General features: G+C 43.4%; 1 protein-coding gene across 1 annotated transcript; it reads right to left on the bottom strand.

The window, feature by feature from the left end:
* Positions 1 to 2981: 2981 nt before the first annotated feature.
* On the bottom strand, positions 2982 to 11039 carry LOC119088442 (myotubularin-related protein 9-like). The gene is made up of 4 exons (XM_037208277.1): positions 10501 to 11039; positions 8452 to 8560; positions 6096 to 6221; positions 2982 to 3128 (listed from the first exon to the last, which is right to left on the bottom strand). Exons 1-4 carry the CDS (start codon positions 10680 to 10682, stop codon positions 2982 to 2984), a joined length of 564 nt encoding a protein of 187 aa, XP_037064172.1. The 5' UTR covers positions 10683 to 11039.
* Between the last annotated feature and the right edge of the window lie 16119 nt (positions 11040 to 27158).

The following is a 27158-nucleotide window of genomic DNA, read 5'->3' as shown; positions in this document are numbered from 1 at the left end:
AGTCAATAGCAGGTACTTGAAGTTTCTGAGAAGGAGGAGCTGGATCAGGGTTCTCTGGAAAACGATCTGTGGCACTCTGCCATGGACTCTGATGAGCATGCCATACACAAAACGCTGCATGTACTAACACCTGTAAAACAAAGATAAGCTTTGCACTTTAGTACAACTATTTTCCTGCTACCTCAAACACAGTAAGCTCTATCATCACCTCTTAACGATCATGCACTGTACTTCATTTAGGCCATGAACTGACCGTAGTAGATCTGGTCCCGTAATGAAGACAACAGCCTAAGAGTCAGTAAACAGCCTTTGTAGGAGGCTTCAAATAAACTGCAGACCTCTGCAGACCCAGGAATGGCTCTGAAAAGCATCCACTTAACAAAAAGAAGCATCCATCTGTCGTTAGCAACAGAGAAAGCAGGCAGAGACTTTCTGTCTCATGTTCCCTCTGCCTGTTCAACCTGGAGGAAAACACTGGGGTCTGACACCTGGCAGAGGACCACACAAGGCTGTCAGCAGGGAGGCTTCATCTGTGTAACAATCAGTCTCTCTTTCTGACAATTCTGCCTTCCAGTTCTTAGTCTCATGCCCCACACTTAGACACAGGATAAAATCCACATGGACTTCCCCTTATATCTCTATCAGTTTATCTGACAGACAACCATTACTGAATCTTGGAGGGAAGAGTAAACTTCAACTCCATATACATGGGGCTAGCAGACTCTGGCAAGAATTACAGAGAAACACAAATTAGAAAGTTTATATACACCCTTGTGTGGGGAGTCATTTTCAATGTTCTGAAAGCTGCCTGTCTATTATTTATCCTCCACTGCCCCTCTGCCATCCTTTCAGTATTCTGAGACTGCCTGTCTCCAAAGACTACCATCTACATTTTTTGAAAGGTTTGCTTTCTGAGCTTTTCTCAAGAAATTAGCATTATTTCACCAATCTCTTCTTGGGGGACTGTTTGGTGCTGCCGCAGGAACCATCATTACATGCTCTTACTACTTGAAAACAGCTCAACATGACCCGTGGCCAGCTTGTGGTTACATTTTTGGAAATTAGAGGAAATCTGAGGCCTGTCTGGAGTCCCCAGGTCACTGGGGATGTGTTTAGGGGCCGGCCACCCCTTGTCCCGAGCCCCTTCTTCCTGTCTCTCTGCTGAGGTCAATAGCCTCTTCCTCCCCATGCTCTCACCACCACGGTGTTCTTCCTCGGCCCAAGCCCAAAGCAGTGGGGCCAGCAGGATGTGAAACATCGAATCTGTGAGCCAGAACACATTCTCCCTCCATTTTAAGTTGTTTCTCACAACTGCCCATCTCTGTATCTGAGCCAACATCCTGGTGACTTCTAGGAAAGCCTTGCAGAACTCACCATTAGGCTTGGCCAACCTCTGATCTGTAAGCCCTAAAGCTAAAGCTGTGACATCTGAAACCACAGAACTTTAAAGTCCTGCTTTGTTGCACCCATGTACCGCAGGCTCTCGCCGATGCATTACATGCATTGCTTGAGCCTTTTCTTTTGTTTAGGACTGCAGGAGCTTGTGAACCCTGTCACCCTGTCACACTGAGCAGACACAATTGTTTGGCTTAGAATAAATGGCAATTATTTTATACTGATGCCACCATGGGACTCAACACTCCATTTAGCATCAGTTGTTACAACACTGTACAATATAAACTGAAGAGCAATACCACTGCCAGCAGGACAGGTGGCCTGCTGACAAAGAGCAAACTTTTAAAACTGTCTGTTGATGCCCTCCTTCACATTCGTGTGGGAAAGGACAATGGAAGACAGCTGTAATCGTCTAGGTTAATATGGGCTGCAGAATGGCAAGCCAAGTTTAAGCAAGAGAGGAGAAAGTGCCAGACATGGTGGTGCAGGCTTTAATCCCAGCACTTGGGGAACAGATCTCTGGGAGTCTGAAGTCAGCCTGGTCTACACAGAGTTCCAGGACAACTAGAACTACATGGTGAGACCCTGTCTCAGAAAACTAAAGGGTGGAGGAGAGCAGAAAGTCATTTGGAAAGTTCACATCCAGCAAGCTCTAGATAGATGCAGCCCTCGTGAGAAACCGAGGAAGCCCACGTGAAGTGTCTCGTTAATGTGGGCAGGCCATGTGTCAAAGACCGATGCCACAGACCTGTAGGAAACTGACAACGTCTTACCTCCAGGTCAGGTCAGAGAGATGGTACAGCCTTCCTCTGGTCCAAGTGTGAATGTTGACAGTGTAAGCAAAACCGGCAAGTGCAGCTTCCTCCTCCCAGATGCTGACAGCCTGAGACTGCTGGCGTAGAAACCTCTTCCCTAAACTAGCTATCTCCCCTCCCGCAGGCTGGACATAATAAACAAGCTGAGGTTCCAGTTGTAGCCTAGTTGGTGGCGCTCCATCAGGCCACGCAGCCTACCCAATCCCACATTTGCTACATGTACATCCATTCTTTCTTCATTCCCTGGCTGTCCCAGTCAGAGCTCAGGAACCCAAGACATCACTGGTCTCAGCAATCCCCAATTGCCCAGTTTCCTAAGGTATGAGTAAATGGCATGTGTCATTTTTTTCTCTTTTGAATCAGTGTCTGCTCAACTCAACTTTCACATGGGAATTTGGTAAGAATAATTACAGTAAACATCTAAACATGGCTCTAGGAGGAGAAATGTCACTCTTATGTCTTAAAGAGCATTGCAGCAAGCATTAAATAAACAGTTTCCTTCACACTGTGCTCTGAAGATAAACCGAACTTTTCAAAAGCTGAGCAGTTCTGAAAGAATTCAGTACATCCTCCTCAGAAAAGCACCCCACTCCTGGTGCCCTGCAGTTTACACAAGGGATGTACTAGTGGGAATGATCTGGCCAATGACGTCAGCCAAAAGTCACAGAGGAAAGGGAATACTCCCGAGCAAAGGAACCCACCCACCCAGGCCAGGCCTATCAGCAGAGCAGCGCCCCTCACTCACCATGCCATTCTTTTTATGGTAATAACTCAGTACCGGGAAGCGCCCCCCATGTCGAAAGGCTGCCACTTTCCGAAGAGCGTCATCATCGATGGACTTGGCACAATGACTGCTGGTGGGTAGGAAGGACAGATGGCAAACTCCTTATTGACATAGCTCAGTCTCCATTCACTGGTCTGCAAAACACACAGCACTTCAAAGCTAAGCAAGCATCTCAGTGTCATAAAGCACATAAGGTTTAAAGCTTTGGAGACAAAGCTCCACCAGCTTCTGGCATGGCTAATGATCAGCATCCCTAGAGACATCTTCCCTGTGGCAGGCCAACACCTACTGTATTGGAAGCTCCTCTATCAGTTTAACTGTGATTCAGAAAACACAGCTTACGCTCTCCATTTCATAAGACAGTTCTTGCCCCTTAGTTACATATGCCAAGTATGTCCGTGGTTATGATAGCTAACATCAGCCCATTCACTCTTTCTGGATACTGCTCAGGTAACAGTCATCTTAACACAGTACCAACAGACTGACATTCTAGAATGCTCTGCTGGAGTAGAGACGTTGGCCATAGCAAATCCTTTGTTCCTTCTGCTAGAAAAGGAAGAATGTAGTGAGAGAGGCTCATCTTTCTTAAGACAACAAGGACACACTCCTGGAGAGCCCTTGCGTGTCATGAGATCATTTCTAAGTCCTGGAAGCACATGACAGGAAACCATCAAACAGCACAACTACATCTTACAGCTGAAAAAACCAAATGACATGTGCAAATTTCAGTATGTGCCTATAAATTCAAGATGGACCAACATATCAACCCTGGCGTATATTAATAGAAAATTAAGCTAAAATGTGAAACTTAGTAGAAATGTTTTTATTTAAAGATCAATTTTAATTACTTTCTTCTAGCTTTTATTGATTTACTTGGTGTTTGTGTGTGCACGTGTAGCTGTGTGCAGTATGTATACAGTTACCTGAGGAGGCTGGAAGAGACCATGGATTCCCGAGAGCTTGAGCTACTGGTGGTTATGAGCTGCCCCGTGCTGCCCCGTGCGGATGCTAGAACCCCGTCAGGTCTTCTGCAAAAGCAGCAGGCACTCTTAATCCCCGAGCCATCTCTCAGCTCCTACTTGATTACTGTATTGTTTCCACTTCCTGGTCACTTTCTCATAGTTTTAACTATTGCTTTACAATCCTTGTGTGAGGATTCAGACATCTGGGTCACCTTGGGGTGAGTGCCTATTGACTCTTTCCTCTGGCCAAATGGTGACATTTCTGACTTAATTTTGGTTGCATCATAGACCCTGTGAATGCGGACATGCTTGGTGCAGGAGGTACCTTTTGTTGTAGAGGCATTTAGACCTTGGCTAGCTTTGTAAACTCAAACACCTGTGCATCCTGGGGGCTCAGCTCCAAGTTCACTTTGTTTCCAGCCTGCATGCAAGTCAGCCAGAGATTTGGGTTACACACATTAAGGCTCCTCTTCTCAGGTCTGCTCCTACTCACTGCTCTCCTATATCTCTGATCACTTTAGGCTCCCTCCTCTGGCTTGTCCCCCTACAGGAACATGCTCTTCTGTCAGGGTATGAGCTACTATCAATGCCACAGTCGTGCTGACCACTAGACAAAGCCACCAAATGAGACCAGTGAGGTTTCTTTATAGCTATTTTAAAGACTCTGTTCTTTTAATATCACAGAGGGGTAGGGGGGACGGGGGGGGGGGGGCAGGGCATAACTGAAAATCAGAAGTGGCTAATACTATAAGAAAATTTTATGGTCGACAAATAAACAAAACAAGTTCAAAACAACAACAAAAAACAAGACCAGAAACCCCAGCCTTCCAAAGATTACAGATCAAGACACATGCCTGTCCTTCATAAAGGTTTTGTTTTTTTGGTTTTTGGTTTTTTGTTTTGAGACAAGGTTTCTTTGTGTAACAGCTCTGCTGTCCTCAAACTCCCTCTGTAGCCCAGGCTGGCCTTGAACTCAGAGATCTGCCTGCCTCTGCCTCCCAAGTGCTGGGATAAAGGTGTGCACCACCACTGCCTGTCCTGAATTTCTAATAATGGAGGATAGACACAATATCCTGCCATTCTTTGTCCTGTTCCATAGATACACACAGTCTTACATTCTTTTATTCACCTAACAAATCCTTACCACTTGCTAGTCATGTGCCAGGAATACTGAATGGGAATAAACACCCCATGGTTCCTGACCTTACAAAGCATACACTCTAGCTGCTTACTGACTAGTCCAGGAAGAAAAGTAAGCTATGAGCACAGACTCCAGACTGCTGCTTCTCACACTTGAAGCAGATTCAAACTCTGGCTCCCTTCTCCTTTAGACACTTCCTCCAGGAGCCTTTGGCTCTCCCTCACCCCATGCTTCTCATAACATGCAGTATGACTCCTGCTAACTTTTCATCCTTCATACAGATCTTTCAAACAAGCTCTAGGTTAAACTATATTTTCACCATATTCAGTGGTATTTACACACAAGACCATATAATTCCCTTTCTACTTCCCTCTGCCACCATGGACAACTTCACTCTTCAAATTACACAGCACCCTAATCTCTGTCTTGATTCTAAATGACCATTTATAGAAGTATGTTAGGAGAAGTCAAACAGCCAATAAGGAAAACCCGGCTCTAGCAAGCTGGCCTTTGAGACCAGGCCAGGCATTGTCCAGCAGCACACAAGCTAGGCGCTTCTCCAGTGCCATCTCAGGGACACTGTGGGCTCAACCACACTTTTGAAGCGTGGCTCAAAACCTAGTACATAGTAAGTTATTACTCAGGAGACACCTACCAATTAACTCACAGTATGCCAGGAGTAGCTTTGAGCAAAACAATGTTTTATTTTTATTTTTTAAAATAATATTTACAAATGTAATTTTCAAACATTTTAAAATGCCCGGACTATGTTAATCTGTTGGAAGGAAAGGCATTGCAGCTACAGCAATTACACCAACACCCGGGCAAAATGACCGCCAGGAAGGAAAAAGGCTAACCCACAGCCAGCGCACACTCTAAACTGAGGCAGGAAGAGCCCAAACCCATCTCACCAGCCTTCAAAGGGCAAGGGTCATTTCCCGAGTAAAATAAGGTGTTGGGTTCATTCTCGGCACCCACAATATCAAATGCTAACTTACAGCGGAGGAGTAGAGCTCAAACTCCTGCTCAGGAAGGAAGGAATGCCAGCCATCTTCCATCACCTCAAACATGGGTCGGTAGAAGAAAGGGTACATCAGGGTGACTGAGTCCAGAGTGGACAATGCCTAGAGGACAAATAAAGATAAAAGATAAAGATTCTGGAAAGCAACTGAAAGCATTCTAACAAAGCAGCAGTAAGGACATGGGACCTGGTAATGATGGAGCCCAATACAGGTCTCCAGTGCCATATCTCTACAAACAGCTACAGTCTGATTGCAGCTGATACCCGCACTTCAGCATCTTAGACACCTGACACACAACCACACTCAATAAGTGCTGCCTGAACGAAACAAGCAACACAACAGTCTGTGCCTAATGAAATAATGGCTCCCGACATAATTCAAATGTCCAAAGCTCAATAAAAATGTCCAAGAATTTCTGGGCCCTGGGGAACAAGAAGGTTTGGGTTAGTCAGTAGGGTCTCAACTAAAAACCGAGTAACTAAGTCATTCAAAATGTATGCCTGCTTATATTCCACAAAAAGGAATACTCAACTCTGGTGAGTTGACAAGCATCAAAAAGCCTTCAAGCTCCAAATCCCAGCTACACAGTGGTTAAGTCACATAGCTTCCCTATGCCTGTTCAATGGAGGAAACTTCACAGGCTTATTAGAAGTCTTCTCGGAGATAAGACATCTAACAGGCAACAACAGTGCAACACATAATAAAACTGAGTTCTTACAAGACATACATCTGTAGAAGCTGCATCCACGCTCACTTCCTCCTTCCTAAAGGGATCAGCCCATGACTAGGTATTGTGCTATCTTTATGCTGCACTGGGTATACCCAACCAAAGTGAGCCCACACATTCCTTTGTCTAAATAGCAAAACATTATCTCAGTTTGCTTTCTTATTCACGATGGGAATTAGAGCCATGTCAAGATCATACTTCCAAGTGACAACTATGTATGGCAGACTATTCAATTTACTCTTCTCTCCTTTTCTCAAGTAGAATTTAGCAAAAGCAGGAAGGTTTGTGTGTCATTTCCTTAGCAACACATCACTCGATCCTCTACTTCTTGTTAAAAAAACAAACAAAATTGTAATCATCGATTTAAGGTTTTTTTTTTCTCCTTTTTAAGAGCTAAACCCACTTTTCTTTTAAAACATAAAGCCAAAATAAGTCAGTTACATAGAAGGAAAAAAATCAGCTAGCTCTATAATTACCTAGAAATTACTTTACACACACAGTCAGTTGGCACAATTTAGTGGCAGTGATTTAAAAGAAGGCATTTTAAAATTGGGGTGTATACGAAAATTGTCAGAAGATGAAAAAGGAGTGTGAAGCCTTCAACTGAGACTTTAAACTATCCACTTTAAACTATCCTTCTCAAGCATAGCCGGAAGCAATGTTCCAAACTTTTATATAAGCATAAACAAACACATCTAAAGTGAACGGAGGAAAACAAGTCACAGATGACAATTGTTGGTGACAGTCACTGCTTTAGTCTGTTACACAACACTGTGAATATACTCCTGACACACAGCTCAACGGTGAGCTGAGAAATGGTTAAGATAATGAACTTTATGTGACGTGGCTATTTCTACCACAAAGTCTCAGCAAGAAACTGTTCTCACAGAAGGACCGTCCAATGGCAGCTACCATTTGCCAAGTATTGTACTAAAAATTCCACATATACCCACAAATGTAATCTTACAACAGCCCTAAGAGGCAGGTAATGATGTCCTCATTTTATAACAGGAGACTAATTGCAAGAGATTAAGACTTCACCCATGGGCCTCACACTAACAGAAGAACTACATTATAACAATCGCAGTATTAAGAGTTACTGCTCAGGGTTCAAGGGTGTGTCTATTCCAAAGATGCACTACACTCAAGAAGATCACACCCATTCACTGTACCATGTCCACAATCCAACTAACTGTGTTTGTTTCATTGGCTTAACACTCCACATAGGTTGTTCTTCCAAGCAATCCACTGAAAGAGAACAACAGTTCCCAAACTGTCTTCATCACAGAAAGTATCAAGACTTACACAGTAAACATGATCCTTGGGAGTTTTTCTAAACAAGAATTCATACACACTCAAATGAAACAGCATCTATTATTTGGTCAATATGAACTCATGGGAATTCTATCATGAAATTCCACAAATTTCTAAGCAATTGATGGAATTAGGAGTTCCGTGTAAGGTGAAAGTGCAGTAAGCGTCCCGTTACTCTCCTGTGACAACAAACCAGGAAGGGCTTTTCCTACATTAGCAGTCCTGGGGTCATGATCAAATACCTGCCCGGAGAAACACAAGGGCTGCGGACTTCTGCCTGCAAATACTTACCTCAATGGAACTGGCTATATTTAAACATTCCTCCATCCCAGGAATATCCAACTGAATAATTCGGAAATCTTTACATTTTATGATGATGGTACCCAGGGAGCCTACAAATCTGTAAGAAATTACAAATCATGTGAATGGTAAGAAAACCAGTGAGGAGAATAGGTTAGAGCCAGAACACAGAGTGTCAGGAATTAGCCTTTCTCGTGCAGCGTGAGAGGCCACTGAGTAAGTTTATGCACTAAAGAGGAACTGAGGAGGCTAGGAGCCTGCTGCTGGTATGGGTGCTGACCCACCACTGCTTTACCCAAACTGCTGGTAATGCTACCACCAGACTGCGTTAAGGCATAATCTCTGTAGAAATCTTAACATCCAAAATACGCAGTGAAGCAATAGGAAGTGTGTTGTTACTCACACATCCTTTTCTTTTTCTCTTTCACAACTGAGATTTTATTGGTTGAGTACACAGACATTTCAATTCTTAAAACATGGACCCAAACTCTAAGAGTCATATATTGTGTTCACGTACCCAAAAGAGCCATGTGTTGTTTCTCTTTGAACTTATTCCAGTGATGTTCCATCCTAAACTTGGCAAGTTTTCCCTAAGACCTCATGTAACAATCAAATTCTCACAATCCTTAATTCCACTGATTCACAATTTTATGCCACATACAGTACATATTCAAAATCTTTCACAGCACATTATGACAATTGTTAGGAAAATGGACTGCCATGACCAGAGACAGTTCTGACAGGGCAAGGACCGAGGAGTGATTTTTTAGGATCCAGTCATACTAGAAACACGAGACCAGATATAACTGAAAATATTCCAGACACAAATGCATGACCAAGAGACTCCAAATTACCATTTCGTCTGCTTTGTCACACATACTTCATAGTGAACTGGATAATCAATTTGCCTACAGTACACAGGGCTCACGGGACAGAGAAGACAGAGAATTTAAGTGCAGGTGAAAGTATATATAAACGTTTGACTCTGAGACATTCTCTTGCACAGATGAAGAGTATAGACTGGGAGGCTGAGAGATAGCTCAGCAGTGAAGAGCACTTTCTGTTCTTCCAGATCCAAGCTCTGTCCCCAGAACTCACATAGGGTGGCTCACAACTGCCTATAACTTCAGCTTCATGAGATTAGACACCTTTTTCTGGCCTCCTGGGGCACCTGCACTCATGAGTACATACCCACACACAGATACATACATAGACACATAAGTAAAAAGAAATAAAAACAATTTAAAGTATGGAGTGGGAAAATAAAGATGAATTAGTTCATACTTTCCTTAAGATTCAGTCCTTTTCTTCTCAGAAGCAAACTGAATAATGCTAAGGACTGATTACCCTCAGTGGGAAGTGAACAACCCAGAAAATAAATAAGAAGAAATATCATAAACTGAACTTTTGATGATGTTGTTGTTGAGAAGGTCTTCCATACATGAGTGAGGTGGGTGTCAAATTTGTCATCCACCTGCCTCGGCCTTCCCAGTGCATCACCTTACTGAACTTTAACTTTTTAAAGGAGAGAATAAAATGCTTATATGGAAAATAATGACAATGTACGCAACTATGGCCAGGCATGGTGCCACACACACACAAATGTAATTCCAGCACTTACTTGGGAGGCCAAGGCTGCAGAGTCGGGAGCTCAAGACTGGCCTAGGCTGCAAAGAATGGATGAACGTGTCTATTTGTAAGGGGGAGGGGCTTTAAATTGTATTCAATTACAACTACGAGAAGTGAGATTGACAATCAATAATGATTCGAGAAATGGCAAGAACATGCAAGGAATGTAATGTAAGAAAAAAAAATTTAAAGACAGCACTGAAAATACACCAAATGTTGTTCAAAACGACCACTGCTATGATACCCCTGAGACCCTAGCCCAGGGATAGCAAAAGCCATGTAGCCCGTGCAGATGACTTTCAGATCTAGGCCTCAGAAGGTTCGTTTGGCTGGCTGGGCGAGGATGCCAGAAAAAACACCTGAAAGCGTCTGTCCGGGCTCCTCACGGACCTGGGTGTGGTGGGCGCTCACCGTTTGTCAATGGCGTCGATATTTGAATGGAGGAGCCAGAGCTCCTCCGTGTTGTCCTGCCGGGAGGACAGGATCAGGTGGTGGCCCGTCAGACACAGAGTCCCCTCCACGGCGGGGTAGAAAGGCCGGTGCAGCACCACATTGTCCACCCGTGGGGTCTTAATCAGCTCCGCGAACTCCATGGTCCCTGGGCGGCCGCGGCCTGGGGGATGACGACTCCCCCAGGGGGGAGGCGGTTAATCCGCCCCGATGAGGCGCCCCCTAATGGGCGGGCCCGGGAGGTCGAGCCCCGCCCCGGTTGGGCGGGTGCGGCAAGGCCTGCGGGGTGCGCACCGCTGGCGGGGACTCGGCCACAGAGAAGGCCTGGCGGCAGGCCTGGTAAGAGCCGCTGCCACCGGCCTCTGACGGGCGGGCCGCGGAGGAGGAGAACCCAGCGTCGGGCGGCATCCGAACCCGCTAGGGACTCCGGGCGGAAGCAGCTACTGGCTCCCGCACCCGACAGTGACGCCGGGCAGAAGTAGAGGAAGACTCAAGACTCGGAGGACATAGGAAACGGACCGGAAGTTGGTCCGGTGTTAGGTCCGGTGGAACACAGCGAGAAACAATGACTTTATGTTCCTACGAGGGAAAAACTCTTTCACCTTCTGCCCACCCAGTCCTTATCCTCAAAATATTCCTTATCGGAGAAGGCGGGACGAGAAGGCAGAGCTGACCTGCCGCCCTCCGTTTGAGTGAAGTCCCTCAAGGGTTCTTCTGGGCGTTTGCTATAACTGGTGGCTATTCTCATGGATTGGTCCACGAAGAGATGTCAAGTGTAGGATCGAAGCAGTGACTGTGACCTAGAAGCCTTGGGGTGTCTGGAAGGAACACGGATCTAAGCCTCAGACTCTGAGAGCGTCATGATGTTAAACGAGAAAAGCGTATAAATACCTAGAAGGAGAATGCACAGAGGAACTGATTAACCCTCGTCCTGTGACAAAACTCCAGTGACTTCAGAGACTGTTCAGTTAATCTGTAGCGAAGCCTGGCCTCTCTGTGAAATCCAAGACTTTGGTGTATTAGTCACCAACTCGCAGCGTCCTGGCTAAGTACAGTCTAGCTGAACTGCTCACAAACACTCCAATGACAGAGTTTTGCTCATGTTATTGCCTCTTCTTGCTTCCTCTCTCTCTTCTTTAAATTGACATTTTATTTCAGAATGAAAATTGCCTTTGCGTCCTGGCCTGCTTTTACTTTATTAGCCTTGGAAGTTCTCACCGTGCAGTATCTAAGAACAGTGAGTTAGCTGACTTCAGAGTATACAGAGTGAACCTAAGCAGATGGCACAGTGCTTGTTCCTGCTTTTGGTCTTGTCTTCCCTGAAACCTTCCCTTCGTAAATCACCCCCTGACATTCCAGTTTATCTGGAAAAAACAAAAACAAAAACAAACAAACAAACAAAAAAACACCCAGCAATGGAGGCTAAGGGAGGATGAGGGAAAGTACTGTAAAGCCATTTTGCAAACTGGATTTTTCATTTTCCTTCCTTATGTGGGTCATTATAATAACTACCAATTGTGAGATGGTCATTTTACTTCCAATCTAGAAAAATTATGGAAAGTTTTACAAGAGAAAAGCATGAAAGTTGAGCCTTGAAGGGTAAGGTTCCCTGAATGGAAGACGTCCAAGGAAGAACTTAGTGTCCAATTTAGTATATATTAAAAGATAGAAATTCTTCAGGAAATCTAGGATCCTCCTGGCTTTCTTGAAAATTAATTATGAAAAACGTTATATCAAGTTTTAAAAAAGTTTCATGTTCTATAAAGCCATAAACGGCTTCCCCCCAAGAGAAAAAGTTCAGTATCTTCTGAGTTGTTATAATGAAATACCAGAAACTATTAGAAAATTACATCGACTGTAATTTGAAGTTCAAAGAATAGAAAGTTCATGAGCGCTGAGAAAAACCAAAATTCAGTAGTTAGGCATAAAGCATGGGTAAAGAGTGAAGAGAATTTCCCTACATAAACAGTAGGTGGCAGTAGAATTCAAAGGCAATGGGATATGCTTTTATTCTATTAAAATAGTACAATAATATAGTAAAATATTACTGTCCAAACAGCCAAGAAATAAAGGTCTTGGAGGATTCTGATAAGCCAAGAAGATAATGAAATTTATAATGTATACGAAGGATTTATTCAAGGGCTATTAAGATAGTTCAATGGGTGTCTTCGTCAGTGTTTTATTGCTGTGACTTATCACAGCAATAATCACAGGAAACACTTAAAAAGGAAAGCATTTAACTGGGGCTTGCTTGCAGTTTCAGTGGTTTAGTCCATTATCAACATGGTAGGAAGCATAATGGCACTCAGGCAGACATGGTGCTGAAGAAGGAACTGAGAATTCTACATCTGGTTCCGCAGGCAGCAGGAAGAGAGAGCCGAAACTCAAAGCCCATACCCAGTGACACACGTCTTCCAACAAGGCCACACCTTCTAATACTTTTAAATAGTGCTACTTCATAAGCATTCAAATATATGAACCTATGAGAGCCATTCTTATTCAAACCATCACTATGTGTAAAGAGCAAGTGTGAAGACCTGAGTTCAAGTATCCAGAACACACACAAAAGCAGAGACCTGGGTCTAAAATCCCAGTGCTGGAGTCAGGGGGCAGAGACAAGAGGATCCTGGGGTTCACAGGCCAACCAGTGTAGCAGAAACAGCAGACACTGGACCAGTGAGAGACACTGTCTCAAAAAAAAAAAAAAAGTAGAGGGAAATCAAGAAATACACCTGATGTTGACCTCCAAACTCCATAGGCCAACACAGGCATACACACCTGTATATATACACATATAGAAAACACACACACACACACACACACACACACACACACACACACACACACACACACACCACAAAAAATAAAATGTTAAGGGGCACTGTAGAGATGCCTCAGAGATTAAGAATAGTCAATGCTCTTCCAGAGGACTCAGATTCAGTTCCCAGCACCCACATGGTGGCTCACAACCATCCTTAACTCCAGTTCAAGGGGATCCAGTGACCTCTTCTGGCCTCTGAAGGCATCAGGCAAGCATAAAGTGCACTACATATAGTTGAGTAAAACACTCATGCACATAAAGTAAATATTTTTAAATAAAAATTTTAAAACATTCCTTCATTTCAGGTGCTATTATTATCTCCATTATTGAGATTAAAATAGTATGGGTGTGTAATCAACAAAATGTTATCCTAGGAACCACAAACAAGAAAGTACATGATATTTGTCTTTCTGAGTCTGATTTATTTCTCTCAACACAATCAAAAGTCCATCCACTTTCCTAAAAACACTAATTTCTTCTGTACATCTGAATAAAAACGTGTGCCACATTTTTCTTTATCCATTCATCTGTTGACATGAAGATGTGGTTGATTCATAACTCAGCTATTGTGAACAGTACCACACTGATGTGCAATTACCTCTTATAATATGTCTGTGTTATGTTGGTTCAAAGTCCTTTGGGTATATAGCCAGGATTGGTATAACTGGGCCATGTGGCAATGCTATAGTTGGATTTTTGAATTGACTCTATTTTAGATTGACGTATTGTGTACCCTGACACATGCATGGAGGTTAGAAGACAACCCATATGACTTATAGGAAGTAGTTTCCTCTCTCCACATGGAGGGTTCTGGGGATTGAACTCAAGTCAGCAGGCTTTGTCAGCAAGCGTCCTTACTTACTGAACCATCTTGATGACCTATTGTTAGTCTTTTAGGAGCCCCCATAGTGTTTTTCATTGTGCTTGGACTAATTTACATCTCCACCAGCAATTTAAGAGCTCTTCTCCATCCTTAAAACATTTGGTGTGTCTGTGCACACGCGTGCGTGCACGTGTGTTTGTGTTTGTGTTCATGAATGTGTATGTTTGCATGTGGAGGTCAGAGGTCAACATGGGTGGCTTCCTCAATCAATCTCCACCTTTTTTTTTTTTGGAGACAAGGTGTTTGGCTCACCTTGGAGATCATTGACTCAGATAGATTGGCTGGCCAACAAATCCCAAGATTCTCCTGTCCTCACCTCCCTAGCACTGGGACTACAGTGCTCCTGAACCCAGGGTATCTATCTATCTATCTATCTATCTATCTATCTATCTATCTATCTATCTATCTATCTATCTATCTATCTGTGTGTGCACATGGATCATGCAGATAGAGATCAGAGGACAGTTTCTAAGAGTTGGAACTTTTATTTGAATGGGTTCTGGAGATCAAATTCAGATTGTCAAGCTTGATGGCAAGCACCTTTCCTGGCTAAGCTTTCTCATCTTCTCTACACCCAGCTTTTTTTATAAGTGTTCTAGGGGATCAAACTCAGGTTCTCATATTTTCATGGCAAGCACTTACCGATTGAGCTATGTCCCAGCCTGCATTTGTTGTTTTCTTAATGATAGCCATTCTGACTTCAATGGGATGGAATCTCAATGTTTATTTAGTTTGTATTTCCCTGATGGTTGAGGATGTTGAACACATCTGCATATATTTATTCACTATTTGTTCTTCATCATTTCATTAGCCTATTTATTGGTTGAATTGCTTGGGTGTTTGGTAGTTTGTCTCTTGGGTTCTGTATTCTAGATATTAGTCCTCTACTAGATAGATACTAGCAAAGATTTGTTTCCCATTCAGCAAGCTGTCCCTTCACTGTGCTGCTAGTGTTTCCTTTGCTACAAAGAAGCTTTTTAGATTCACACAATCCCATTTATCAGTTCTTCAGATGACTTCCTTGTTATTCCATTCCAGTAAGACCAGCCTATAATTATAATCTTTAAATTCCACCCCCTCCTTTTCCTGATTTCATTTTTCTCCATGAAGATATCTATGAGTATGAGAGATCTTTCCCTCTTCCAGGGTCTTCTTCAGATTTCCCAATGTTTCCAAATTTTAACAGACTTTCACTTCTTTGGCTACGTGTATTTTTCTGAAGCTGTTCTGCATGACGTTGTTCTCCTGGTCCCTTTCTCAGCATGTTCACTACAGGTATACAGGAGGGCAACTGGGATTTGCACTTTGACCTCTGTTGATGCTATTTCACTGAAAGCATATATCGGTCCCAAGGGTTCTCTGGAAGAATCTATAGGGTCTTTCACACATCAGATCATATCGTCTGTAAATAGGGATAGTATCACTAGATATATCCTATTTATATTCCACTGGTTTCTTTCTCTTCTTGCTCTAGCTAAGACTTCAAGCACTATGTTGAGTAAGCATGGAGAGAGCAGCCATTCTTGCTTCTTTATTTCAGGGGAAATGCTTTGAGTTTCAGTATAATGTTAGTTACATGGCCTTTATTTCATTGAAGTATGTCTCTTCTAGTTATAATTTCCTCAGAGTTTTTATCTTGAAGAGATGGTGGACTTTGTCAGAGCCCTTTTCTACATCTATTGATATTGCCATTGATTTCTGTCCTTGAATCTGTTTATGCTTTCCATTAATTAATTTGCTTGTGTTGAACCACCCTTGCATACCTGGAATGAAGCCAGCATGATCATGATGGATGATTTCTTTTATATGAGGTTGAATTCAGTTAACCAGTCTTTCACTGAGAATTTTTGAATCTAGGTTCATCAAGGAGATTGGCCTATAATTTTCTTTTTGTGTGTGGGTCTTTGGCTGGTTTTGATATCAGGGCAATACTCGATTTGTAAAATGAGTTTTGTATTGTTCCTCACTTTTCTGTTCCTTGGGACACTTTGACAAGCATTGGTGTTGGCTCTTTAAAATTCTTGTAGAATTCAGCAGTGAATCCATCTGGGCCAGGAGTTTTTATAGCCAATAGAGTTTTATTATTAATCCTTCTCTGTACTTAAACCCAAGTCCCTTTGGAATAGCTCTTTAGGCATCCATCAGTATATCAGATCTCCTCTCTCCTACTCATTCCCTTTCAAGAAGTCCTCATTCCCTACTGGCATTCAATTTTTATGCCTGTGAGCTTTAAAAATCTTGGAGTTTCCACCTGAGGTTTTGGCACTAGCTAGAATCTTGCTACTCAATGTAAAAACAGGAGCCGGCAACACTGACATTCCCTGGAAATTTTACCAGATGTCCCAAAGCTACTGAACCAGAATTTGTCAGTTAACAAGATCCCTGGATAACTTGTGGCTGTCTTAGTGGGTCTATGTTTTCTTTCTGTCAAGTATATCTGCATCTCTCTCCCAATATCTTGTCCTCTTTTAAAATAGTCATTTATTTATTTCTATGTGTATCAGTGTTTTGCCTGCATACATGCATGTGCACCATGTGTATGCGGTGGCTGGGGAATTCCAAAGAGGGCACTGAATTTCCTGGAACTGGAGTAACAGTATAAGCTGCCATGTGAGTACTGAACCCAGGTCCTCCGCAAGAGCAGAAAGTACCATTAACCTCCGAACCACCTTTTCAGCCTCTGTCTTTTGCTCTTGGCCTCTTAGTTCCTGTCACCCTTCAGGTCCTGTCTCAGATGTCATTGTCTCCCAATTTTCTCTGTGACTAACAGTACCACATTGTGTGAACTCTATGGCACCATGTGATAATAATGCTCCACATTATTGAACATTTCTGTGTTCCTGTCATCATGCTGATTGTTTTACATGTATTGTTACCTCACAAGGCTGGTTTTAAGGAAGGGCTGAATTTTATACCTCCCCATTCATATACTGCTGACCCAACTTCTATATCTCTAAATATGATTACATTTGGAGGTAAAGATCTTTAAGAAATAATCAACTAAAAGATGACTCCTGTCCCTATATTGAGATCAGGTTATCTCCTCCTCTCGGCTATTCCACAATGGGTTTTCAAGGGGTGTTTCATGCTGTGCCTTGCCTGAGGGATTTCATTTTACAAGTAACTTGTGACTTTATTTTGAGGAAGAAGGATGACTGCAGCATCTGGGTGGACCCAGCAACTGCACATCTTCTGGGTTCCACCTGTCAGCACAGACTGGCAAATGGGGATAAAAAAGGGAGACACACTATCAGTTTATTGGGGATGAATTGGGAGTGTAAGAGCACAGAAGCATATTAAAATTCTACCACAGGAACCAGGCCCGAGAACTTATCAGACACACCAGACCAAAGAAAAGGTATAACTCCCTCACTGGGACCTCATAAGGTGATGGACACATCACACTCTGATATAAAGGCCCCATGCCAACCTGTTATCTGATATTTGGTGTGGGTCAGAGACCAGCAAGCAGTGCACTCCATGACTGTCTCTGAAGCTTTGGCCCTGCTACATCCCGTGCTATTGAAGTGGCCTACTGCACTGCCTGCCTGTCCACATGTTTGCCCATGTTGTCTGACCCGCTGTTTGTGGCTCTTGATGGACTGGGTTTGTCCTTTGCCTTGCAGCTGAAGCCTGCAGCTTTGCTCTCAGACCCTGACTGCAACAGCTCCAGCAGAAGCGCCCTCCTGGCACTGCTCTGCTTCATTCTTTTATGAACAGTCTCGTTCAGCCCGCCTCTGGAACTCTACTGCACCCTCTTTAACTTTTATCCACTCTGTAACCACATATGCAAACAGGTATATAGATATATTTTCCATGTGCTAGATGATATGAGCTAATATTAGTAATTAAGATTGCATTTACCCTGGCCAGGTCACCAAGGTAGATGGGATTATATGACAAATTGCTTTCACTGAAACCACTATACATTATGAATTTATTTTTAGTCAATGAATTCTGACAAAGTGAAAAGACACAAATGTATTTGTCTATGTTTCTGGTACAGTGCATGCATGACACACGTTTTAGTTAGGGTTACTATTGCTGTGGTTAAACATCACAATCAAAAGCAACATGGGGAAGAAAGAGTTTATTTCATCCAGTTCCCTATAACAGTTCATCACTAAAAGCAGTAAGGACAGGAACTCACACAGGGCAGGAATCTGGAGGTCAGAACTGCATAAAACCAGTATAGTGGTGTATGCTTGTAATCTTTGGCTACATAGCGAATCTGAGGACAGAGTGAGCAACATGGAACTTTCTCTCACAGGGAGTGGAAGTGGAAGAGAGAGAGAGACAGACAGAGGGATGGATGGAGGGATGGAAGGAGGGAGGGAGAGAGGGAGGGAGAGAGGGAGGGAGGGAGGGAAGGAGAGAGAGAGAGAGAGAAAGAGAGAGAGAGAGAGAGAGAGAGAGAGAGAGTTTAACCCAAAGCCAAGTTCATAGTATGGGAGAAGGGAGAGGTATGTGAGGTATGTGCTTGTCTTAGTTAGGATTTTTATTGCTGTGATAAAACATCATGACCAAAATCAACTTGGGGAGAAAAGGGTTTATTTCAGTTTACAGTTTGTAGCCCATCATCCAGGGAATCAGGACAGGAACTCTGCAGGAACCTGGAGGCAGGAGCTGATGCCAAGGCCATCGACAAGTGCTGCTTACTGGCTTGCTCCCCATGGCTTGCTCCACCTGCTTTCTTATACAACCCAGGAATATCAGCCTAGAGGTGGCCTCACCCACAATGGGTATAGTCAATCAAACCCTAATTAAGAAAATGCCCTACTGGCTGACCTGATCTTACAGAGGTACATTTTCTCAATTGGGGCTCTTTCCTCTCTTTTGTGTCAAGTTGACGTAACATGAGCCAGCACAACACCTAATAAGAAACGTTTGGGACAAAGAGCCACAGAGAGGAACACTATGTGAAGACAAGAAGCAAATGGCCATCTACAAGCCAAAGAGAGATCTCAGACAAAAATAACCCCGTGGATTACTAATCTTGGACTTCTAGCCTCTAAAACTGTGAGAAAATTAATTTTTGTTGTTTAGGCCACCTGCTTTTCTTCATGACAATTCTTCATGACAGCCCTAGTAGCCACAGGACTACAACTGGCTGTTTTCATCTTTTCAAACAAGGAAACTGTTATTTAGCACTTGGTAACTTTTCCAACAAGCTGTCCAAATCCAGACACAAATAAAAAAATGAAGATTCAATGATCTGCATGCTCCTTTGCCACCCCATGGGCTCTGGGCTCCCACTAGTTACTCTCTGATTTTGCTACCTTACCAAACTTCATGGAAAAATTGTCATGTGTCCATACCTTCCCACTGGGAGGTAAGTTCTCAGAGGGCAAGGACTATTTCTGCATCACAGTATGTGCAGTACCTAGTATCTAGTATTAGTGCCTGTATCTAGTTATTTATTGTGGTGGTTTGAAAGAAAATGCCCCCCAAAGGGAGTTGACACTATTAGGAGGTGTGGCTTTGTTGAAGTAGGTATGGCCTTGTTGGAGGAAGTGTGTCACTGGGGGGAGGGGGCTTTGAGGTCTCATATATGCTCAAGCCACCCCCCAGCGACTCAGGTCACTTCCTGCTGCCTTTAGATAAGATGTAGAATTCTCCAACACCACATCTGCCTGCAAATTACCATACTCCCTGCTTCCACGCCCCCTGCCATGATGATAATGGACTAAATCTCTGAAACTGCAAGCCACCACCTCAACTAAATGTTTTCCTTTGTAAGAGTTGCCATGGTCATGGAGTCTCTTCCCAGATACAGACAACCTAACTGATACACTTATCCTGGCCCACCCCACCCTCTCCTCCTCCTCCTCTGAGTGACTTTAGATGTCATTGCAGATAACTTCAGCAGTGCTTTGAAGAGGGGAGGGAAGGTGTGGTGTTCCATCCCCACTCGCTGGTGAGGAAGCTGGAGCAGGTGAGTAAGTTAGCGAGGGTGACTCTCATAAGCTCCCGTAGTCACTTTCTGGGTTGCAGCTTGCGTATGTCTTCAAGCGTACTCTCACACATAACTCCCAATGGCCTGGAGAAAGGAGCCACTGTTTCCAGCTGGTGAAGCTTGGAGGATGGCGCTGTCTTTCCAAAGGCAAATTTCAGCCATGTGGTACCCGGAGCACCTGAGTTTAAGACCAAGCCCTTGCCATCCCACTGGTGTCAAGTAGATGTATCTGTTGAGATCCTGAATGTGCATAGCAGAATGAGACAGCCTGGCTTAACTAAGCCCTCAGGCCTCACTGCACCCAGCAACAAAAGAAAGTTGTGGGGACAAGGAGAGGATGGATGGGTCACATTCCCCCAGCCATATTCCTATATCTGACTCCTGTGTCTTAGCTATTAAACTGCTTAGTTTGGGGACCAAACACAACAGGATTCTGGCACCTGAGGAGAAAGCAGCAAAGTGGGAGGAATGGGGTTGTTGGTGATGCTGAGGACAAAGCATCCCGAGGTGAGTGTGGGCAGACATCTCTAACCTCAGCACTGCTTTATACAGTCACAAAAACCTTCCCAATTTCATGATGACATATACCATCTGTCCATAGGAGCAGTGACTTAAGAACATGTACTTCAGAGCCCTGTTACAAGTGGGAAACATGTAATATGTGTGGATAAATGCCACTTGCTCAGACACATGAGCATCTAAATAGGAGAGTAAAGGAGATGTCAGGAGAGTTGAAACACTACTACCTTGGCAAAGTGCTTCTCTGCTCGTGGCCGTAATGAAATGAACTAAGAATATGTAATTACATATAATTGGATATAATTAAAATAAAGAGACACATCTAAAATACAAGCCTAATTAAAAAGTAAGAAAATTAACTAGGTGGGAATGTCAACAACGCTAATTTCATGATTAGTGTTGGGGTCATATACTTCCAATGAACTTGAATCAGGGTCAGTGTTCAATTCTTAGTGAAGCCACATGGGTCTGTTCTTGGTTCTGGCGCGAGCCTCCATGCTCCGCCTGCCTTCTTCAGAACCCCACGCTGTTTAAGTGAAGCTCAGCATGGGTGACACCCCTTGCAGCCAACTCTCCTTTGCTTGCCCTTCTCCCCCTTTGCCGCCCATGCCTTTCCCTGCCCTCTTCTTTCTTCTGATGGGTCTATAAATACCAATCCATGGATGACTAAGACATTATAAAGGGAAAGAAAACTTCAGATGGGGATATCTGATGATCCTCTCCACAGCCAATCGATAGCAGGCCCAGGCCCAGGCTTTCTGAGCTCTTGATGAGACACAGTGGGAAGTACTCTTCACCTGGGTAGTGCTGAACCAGAATCTAAGCATGAGGACTCCATTGGGTACATCCACGAAGTGGGATATTCTCCAACAGTCAGCTCCGACGCTTCTGAACTTTCAATGCCATGGAAAACAAAAGTAAAAGCAAAGGGCATAAGCCTTTGTTATGGTTCACATCTGTAGTGCCAGAGCTTGGGAAGCTGAGGCAGGGGGATTTCTTGAGGCTAGCCTGGGAAATACAGAAAGACACCATCTAAAAATAAGTGAATTAAACACATATAATTTGATTTGAAATGATACAAAAAGATCTGGATGTGGTGGTATATCCTGTTTGTTTGTTTTTTCATTTGTGGTTTTTTCTGGTCTACTTAACATGGGCTAGAATCATCTGAGAAGAGGGACCTCAATTGGAAAAAATGCCTTCGTAAGATTGGCATGCAGGCAAGCCTGTGGGAACATTTTTATGATTGATTATTAATGTGGAAGGGACTATCCCACTGTAGGCAGTGCCATCTTTGGATGGGTGGTCCTGAGGCATAAAGGAAAGCAAACTGAGCAAGCCTGGAAGAGCAATCCAGGAAGCAGCATTCTTTCATGGCTTCTGCTTCAGTTCCTGCCTCCCGATTCCTGCCTTGAATCTCTGTACTGATTTCCTTCGATGACAGACTGTGATATAGGAGTGTAAGCCCAATAAACCCTTTCCTCCCTAAGCTGTTGTTGGTCATGGTGCTTTATCATAGCAATAGAAACCCTAATGAAGACATGTTACATGTCTATAATCCCAGTACTTGGGAGGTGGAAAAAGAAGGAGCAGTTTGAGACCATGTGAGCTACATAAGACCTTGTAGAAAGATAGATGATAGCTAGCTAGCTAGCTAGACAGATAGAAAGAAGATAGATTCATAGAAGATAGCTACAAGAGACATTTTGGGAAAGTATGGTCACAGATTGCATACCAGCTGATATTACTGAGTTAATTTTTATTTTTCTTAGATCGGATATAATGTGATTACACAAAATACTGTCTCTTTTCTCCAGAAATGCATGCTGAAATACTTAAAGATAAGCCATCTCAAGGTCTGTGGTTTGCTTCTAGTTGTTTCTTAAAATGTATATGTGAATATTTATAATGTATGCATTTGTGTATAAACAATTATATGGTAAAGGAGAGAACAAACAAATGATTGGCAATTGTTTAGTTTGGGTAGAGGGCTTAAAATGTTTATTGTACCGCTCTTTCAACTCTTACATGGTGAGAATTTTTTCCATTTTCATATGTTAAAAGTTTAAAGGAAACAGGTGTATCAAAATTAGCATGCAGTCAGGAATGATAGCACACACTATATCCCAGCACTCAGGAGGCTGTGGATGCAAGGTCAGCCTGTGTTACACAGTGAGTCCAGAAGCACTGATGTACGTTGTGGCATCTGTTAGTCATTCAATAACTAACATGAAAGGTGTGGCTCAATACCACACGTGGTCTGGAGCGTGCTGGCATTATAATAGGGTCTTAACCCCGGAAGGCACAACCGCCCAGCCTTTTGAGGATGGTTAGATTTGGCAATAGCCACTGTGGGCGGTGCCACCCCTGGTCTGGTGGTCCTGGGTGCTATAAGAAAACAGGTTGAGCAAACCATGGGGGGCAAGCCAGTAAGCAGCACTCTCCATGGCATCTGTTCTAGTTCCTGCCTCCAGGTTCCTGCCCTGGCTTCCCTTAGGGGTGAACTTGTAATCTGTAAGGTGAAATAGACCCTATTCTTCCCAAGTTGCTTCATGTTTTGTTACAGTGTTTTGTCACAGCAATAGAAAACTTGACTAAGATACCAGCTAAATCAATGTAGCATAAATCTTCCATCCACCATGAGTATCCGACTGCTCCTGAGACCTGGTTAAGGTCCTCACCCTCCACCATCCTCTGGTCATATTTGACAGCACTGCCTGTCCTCAGCAAGAATCATATTGGTTGGTTGAGCTAGAACCCTATCACGGCTGATGTTCCCTCTTCTTTCCCACCCTCTGACTCCTACCCTTTTCTTTGACTATGAATTCTTACTTAACTAGACTATTTGAACCTGAGCCCCATTTCTCTCCCCTACTGCACATGAGCCAATTTCTTAATCCAGTGCCTTAGACTGCTTGGTGATGCTACCCCTGTCTGTGGGCCAATTTCTTATCACCATGGTCCCAAGCAATGTTTTTCTTACTCTACTTCAAGTGTGCCATTGAATATTTGTTTTCTGTAGCAGCTGATGAGGAATCGAGAAAGAATCAACTAGTCTACAAATACCACCTAATCACCTTATACCTCTGTCCCCTGACTCCTACATCTCATTCCTAGGGAAGAGAAATTCCTCTTGTGCAGCCGGACATTGCAGAAGAAATAGAGCCTTGTTTATGTGCGTGTTTATGTGTGTGTTCAGTCAGTTCCTCCATGGGAAACACTCATGGTTGTTAGGACAGACTTTCTTCCTCTTTTCTTTTAATTTTTTTATTTTTAAAAAATTATGTGCATTTGTACATTAGTGTAGGTGCCTATGGATCCCAGAGGTAATGAATGGATCATGTAGATCTGGACTTACAGGTTGCTGTGAGACACCCAACATGGGTGGTAGGAACTGAACTCAGGCCCTCTGAGTGATCTCTCCAGCCACTCTTTCCTTTTTTCCTTCCTTCCTTCCTTCCTTCCTTCCTTCCTTCCTTCCTTCCTTCCTTCCTTCCTTCCTTCTTTCCTCCCTCCCTCTCTCCCTCCCTTCTTTCTTTATTTCTCTCTCTGTGTCTCTCTGTCTCTCTGTCTCTCTCTCTCTCTGTCTCTGTCTCTCTCTCCCTCTCCTTCATTCTTTCTTCCTTTGCTATATACTCCAAGCCCACCTAAAGCTCATGATCTTTCAGCTTAGCCAACAGCTCATTCTTAACCTCCTTTGAGTATTTGCCTAAACAGGCTTAGAGCTGGCAAGCCTTCCTCCACCTCTGATACTTGTGTCTCAATTCAGAAGTGTCTTTCTCAAGGACTTGAAGGTCAGTCCTATGAACTGTTATGGTTTGGATATGAGCTATTCCTTAAAAGCTCCTGTGTAAGGACTGATTCACCCAGCACTGAGATGACTGGATCTTCATGGTGTTAACTTTGCCAGTTAACTTTACATGGACCTTCTTCAGTGAAATCAAACATTTGTTCTGTGAAAACCTGGACAAAACTGGACATAGTGGAGCATGATTGTAATTCTAGCACCCAGGGTGCAGAGGCAGGAGGATCTCTGTGAGTTCTAGGACATTCTGGTTTACACAGAGAGTTTTGGGCCAGCCAGAGCTACAAAGTGAGATCCTGTCTCAAAAGAAAAATGTCGAAAGGTTAAATTCAATCAAGAAATAAGAACATTGCTACTGATCTCAGAGAAACACAAAAGACTGAGAAGGAATGCTTGGAACAGCTCTCTGTTGGTAAATTAGGCAAGTTAGATGGAAAGAACAAATTCTTAGACATAAATTGCCAAAGATGACCCAAGGCAGGATAGAGTCTGGACAGACCTGCAACAAGAGACTAAATTAGTAATTTTTAGAAGTCTAAGGCCAGATAGATTCTTCTCAATTATAGAAACATTTTTAGAAAGTCTTCACAAACTACTTCAGAAAATAGAAGAGACAGGGACATTTTTCAACTCTTTTTTGCCAGGATTACTGTAATGCCACCACACTGTTTCCGGAGCTCAAATCCAGGTCTTCATGCAAGCTCAGCAAGCACTGTGTCACCAAGAGCATCCCTGTTCCTGTTCTAGTCAGATGGAAGTATTTTCACCAAAGAAACTCATGACTCTTATGCTTTCATGTATCACAGAAATGATGCTTGAAACAACTGGAAATATTAAATTAATGTGGGGTTCACCTAAGCTTGCTGTGGCCTTCATGGGCACATTTGATACGACCAAAAGGGTACATTTTTGGAGGCTCTGGACTCTGAAGATGTGAAAACACACCGTGTCCTGTGATTGCTTTAAATCACATGTGGAGCTTCTGCTTCACCTACAACCCCCCCACCCCCGCTTCACCACTCCTACCCCGACCCCAAGCTGTGGGGATGGAATGGAATCCCCACTCCCACCCCATATATAGCTACTGCTAGAGACAGAAAAAGACATGGACCCAACCATGCCCTTTCTCAAGCTGCTCTTCTGCAGATGGCCTCTTGTCAACCTCGTTTTGCCATCCGAAGCCCACCGTTAGTAAAGAACACGTCGTACAATCCATAAGCCGCTGGTCATGAGCAGAGTTGAGAGCTATTTTTAAACTAATTAAAAAACGCTTCAACTTAAAAAAAAAAGTTTGTGTTAATTTGTGAAACCTCTAACCACAAGCCAACCCGTGTAATAGCAGATGTGGAGACTAATTACAGCCTGGGCAGAGCTGAGGCAATGGTCCAGAAAGGCTCAGAGAACAGACAGGCGATCTAGTCTCCCCAGGGAATTAGCAAACACAGCCGGAATGTCTTTCAAATTCAGTACAGCTCCTGATTTGATGGTTTCTAGACGTTACAAAGAACATTAATGAATAAGACAAAGAATCCCAAAGACAGCACAAGTACAGAAAAGATTTAAGAGATATATGCCAAAACAGAACCCGCGAAGCCCGCGAAGCGGCCGGCACCGCCTTCCGAAAACCTCCCCAGCTGAGAGAAATAAAAGGGGAAATTTGTCTGAATGAGCCAAATTGCAAATTGTAGTAGCTTGATATCTGTCTGGGAATTTTAATTTGTGTGGTGGTGGTGGGGAACAAACTCAGAGCATTGTGCATGTTAAGCATGGCCCAGCTACACTCTCAGCCTCTGCACTGATATTTAAATACTTAAGGAACTAAGTCTCTATACACTAAAATGTCTGATCATTTTCTCCTTGGAAAAGGAGAATCTCAAATGAAAAGACTGGAAAACCTTACTGAGTATGAAGGACTATAATATTATGTACTTGTGGCATCTTAACTCATGTTATGTGTGTATGTGGTGTCTCTAGTTTGATCTAGTAAGCATATAAACCCATGGTTTTATATGGTAAGCAAGCACTTTAACACTGGCCTGCATCACCAATCCTTGGTCTGTGAGACAAGGTCATGCTATGGTACCACAGGCTGGCCTTGAACTATTTGCAGCCTAGGCTGGCATGTGTAGCCAAAAAATGGCCCTGAACTTGATCTCCTGTCTGCCAGTCTCATGTGCTGAGATTACAGGCTTGTGCCACCATGGCCAACATTATGTAGTGCTAGAGATTAAACCCAGGGCTTTGTATAAGCTAGGTAAGCAATTTACCAACTGAGTTACATACTCAGTCCTTGTTTGCTTTTGGTTTAGTCTTGAAACAGGGTCTCGTTATGTATGGTGGCTCACACCTTTAATTCTAGTATTCCAGAGGCAAAGGCAAGCAGGTCTCTGAGTTTGAGGCCAGCTTGGTCTACAGAGCTAGTTTCAGAACAGACAGCGTTACACAGTAAGACTGTCTCAAAACCAAAAGAAATCAAGGTTTCCCTACGTGGCCCAGACTGTTTCCAAACTTGCAGTTCTCTGCCTCTGGGTCCTAAGTGCTGAGATTACAAATGCCTGCCGCTTGACTCAGCCTCATGAATATCATTGGGTTGCAATTATTTATACATCCTGGGTATTAAGCCCTTGTAAGATGT

The sequence above is a fragment of the Peromyscus leucopus genome, chromosome 9 (genome assembly GCF_004664715.2).
Source record: "Peromyscus leucopus breed LL Stock chromosome 9, UCI_PerLeu_2.1, whole genome shotgun sequence".
In the NCBI taxonomy this organism is placed as follows: domain Eukaryota; kingdom Metazoa; phylum Chordata; class Mammalia; order Rodentia; family Cricetidae; genus Peromyscus; species Peromyscus leucopus.
The sequence above is the reverse complement of the archived record's forward strand: the minus strand, read 5'-3'. Positions and strand labels throughout refer to the sequence as shown.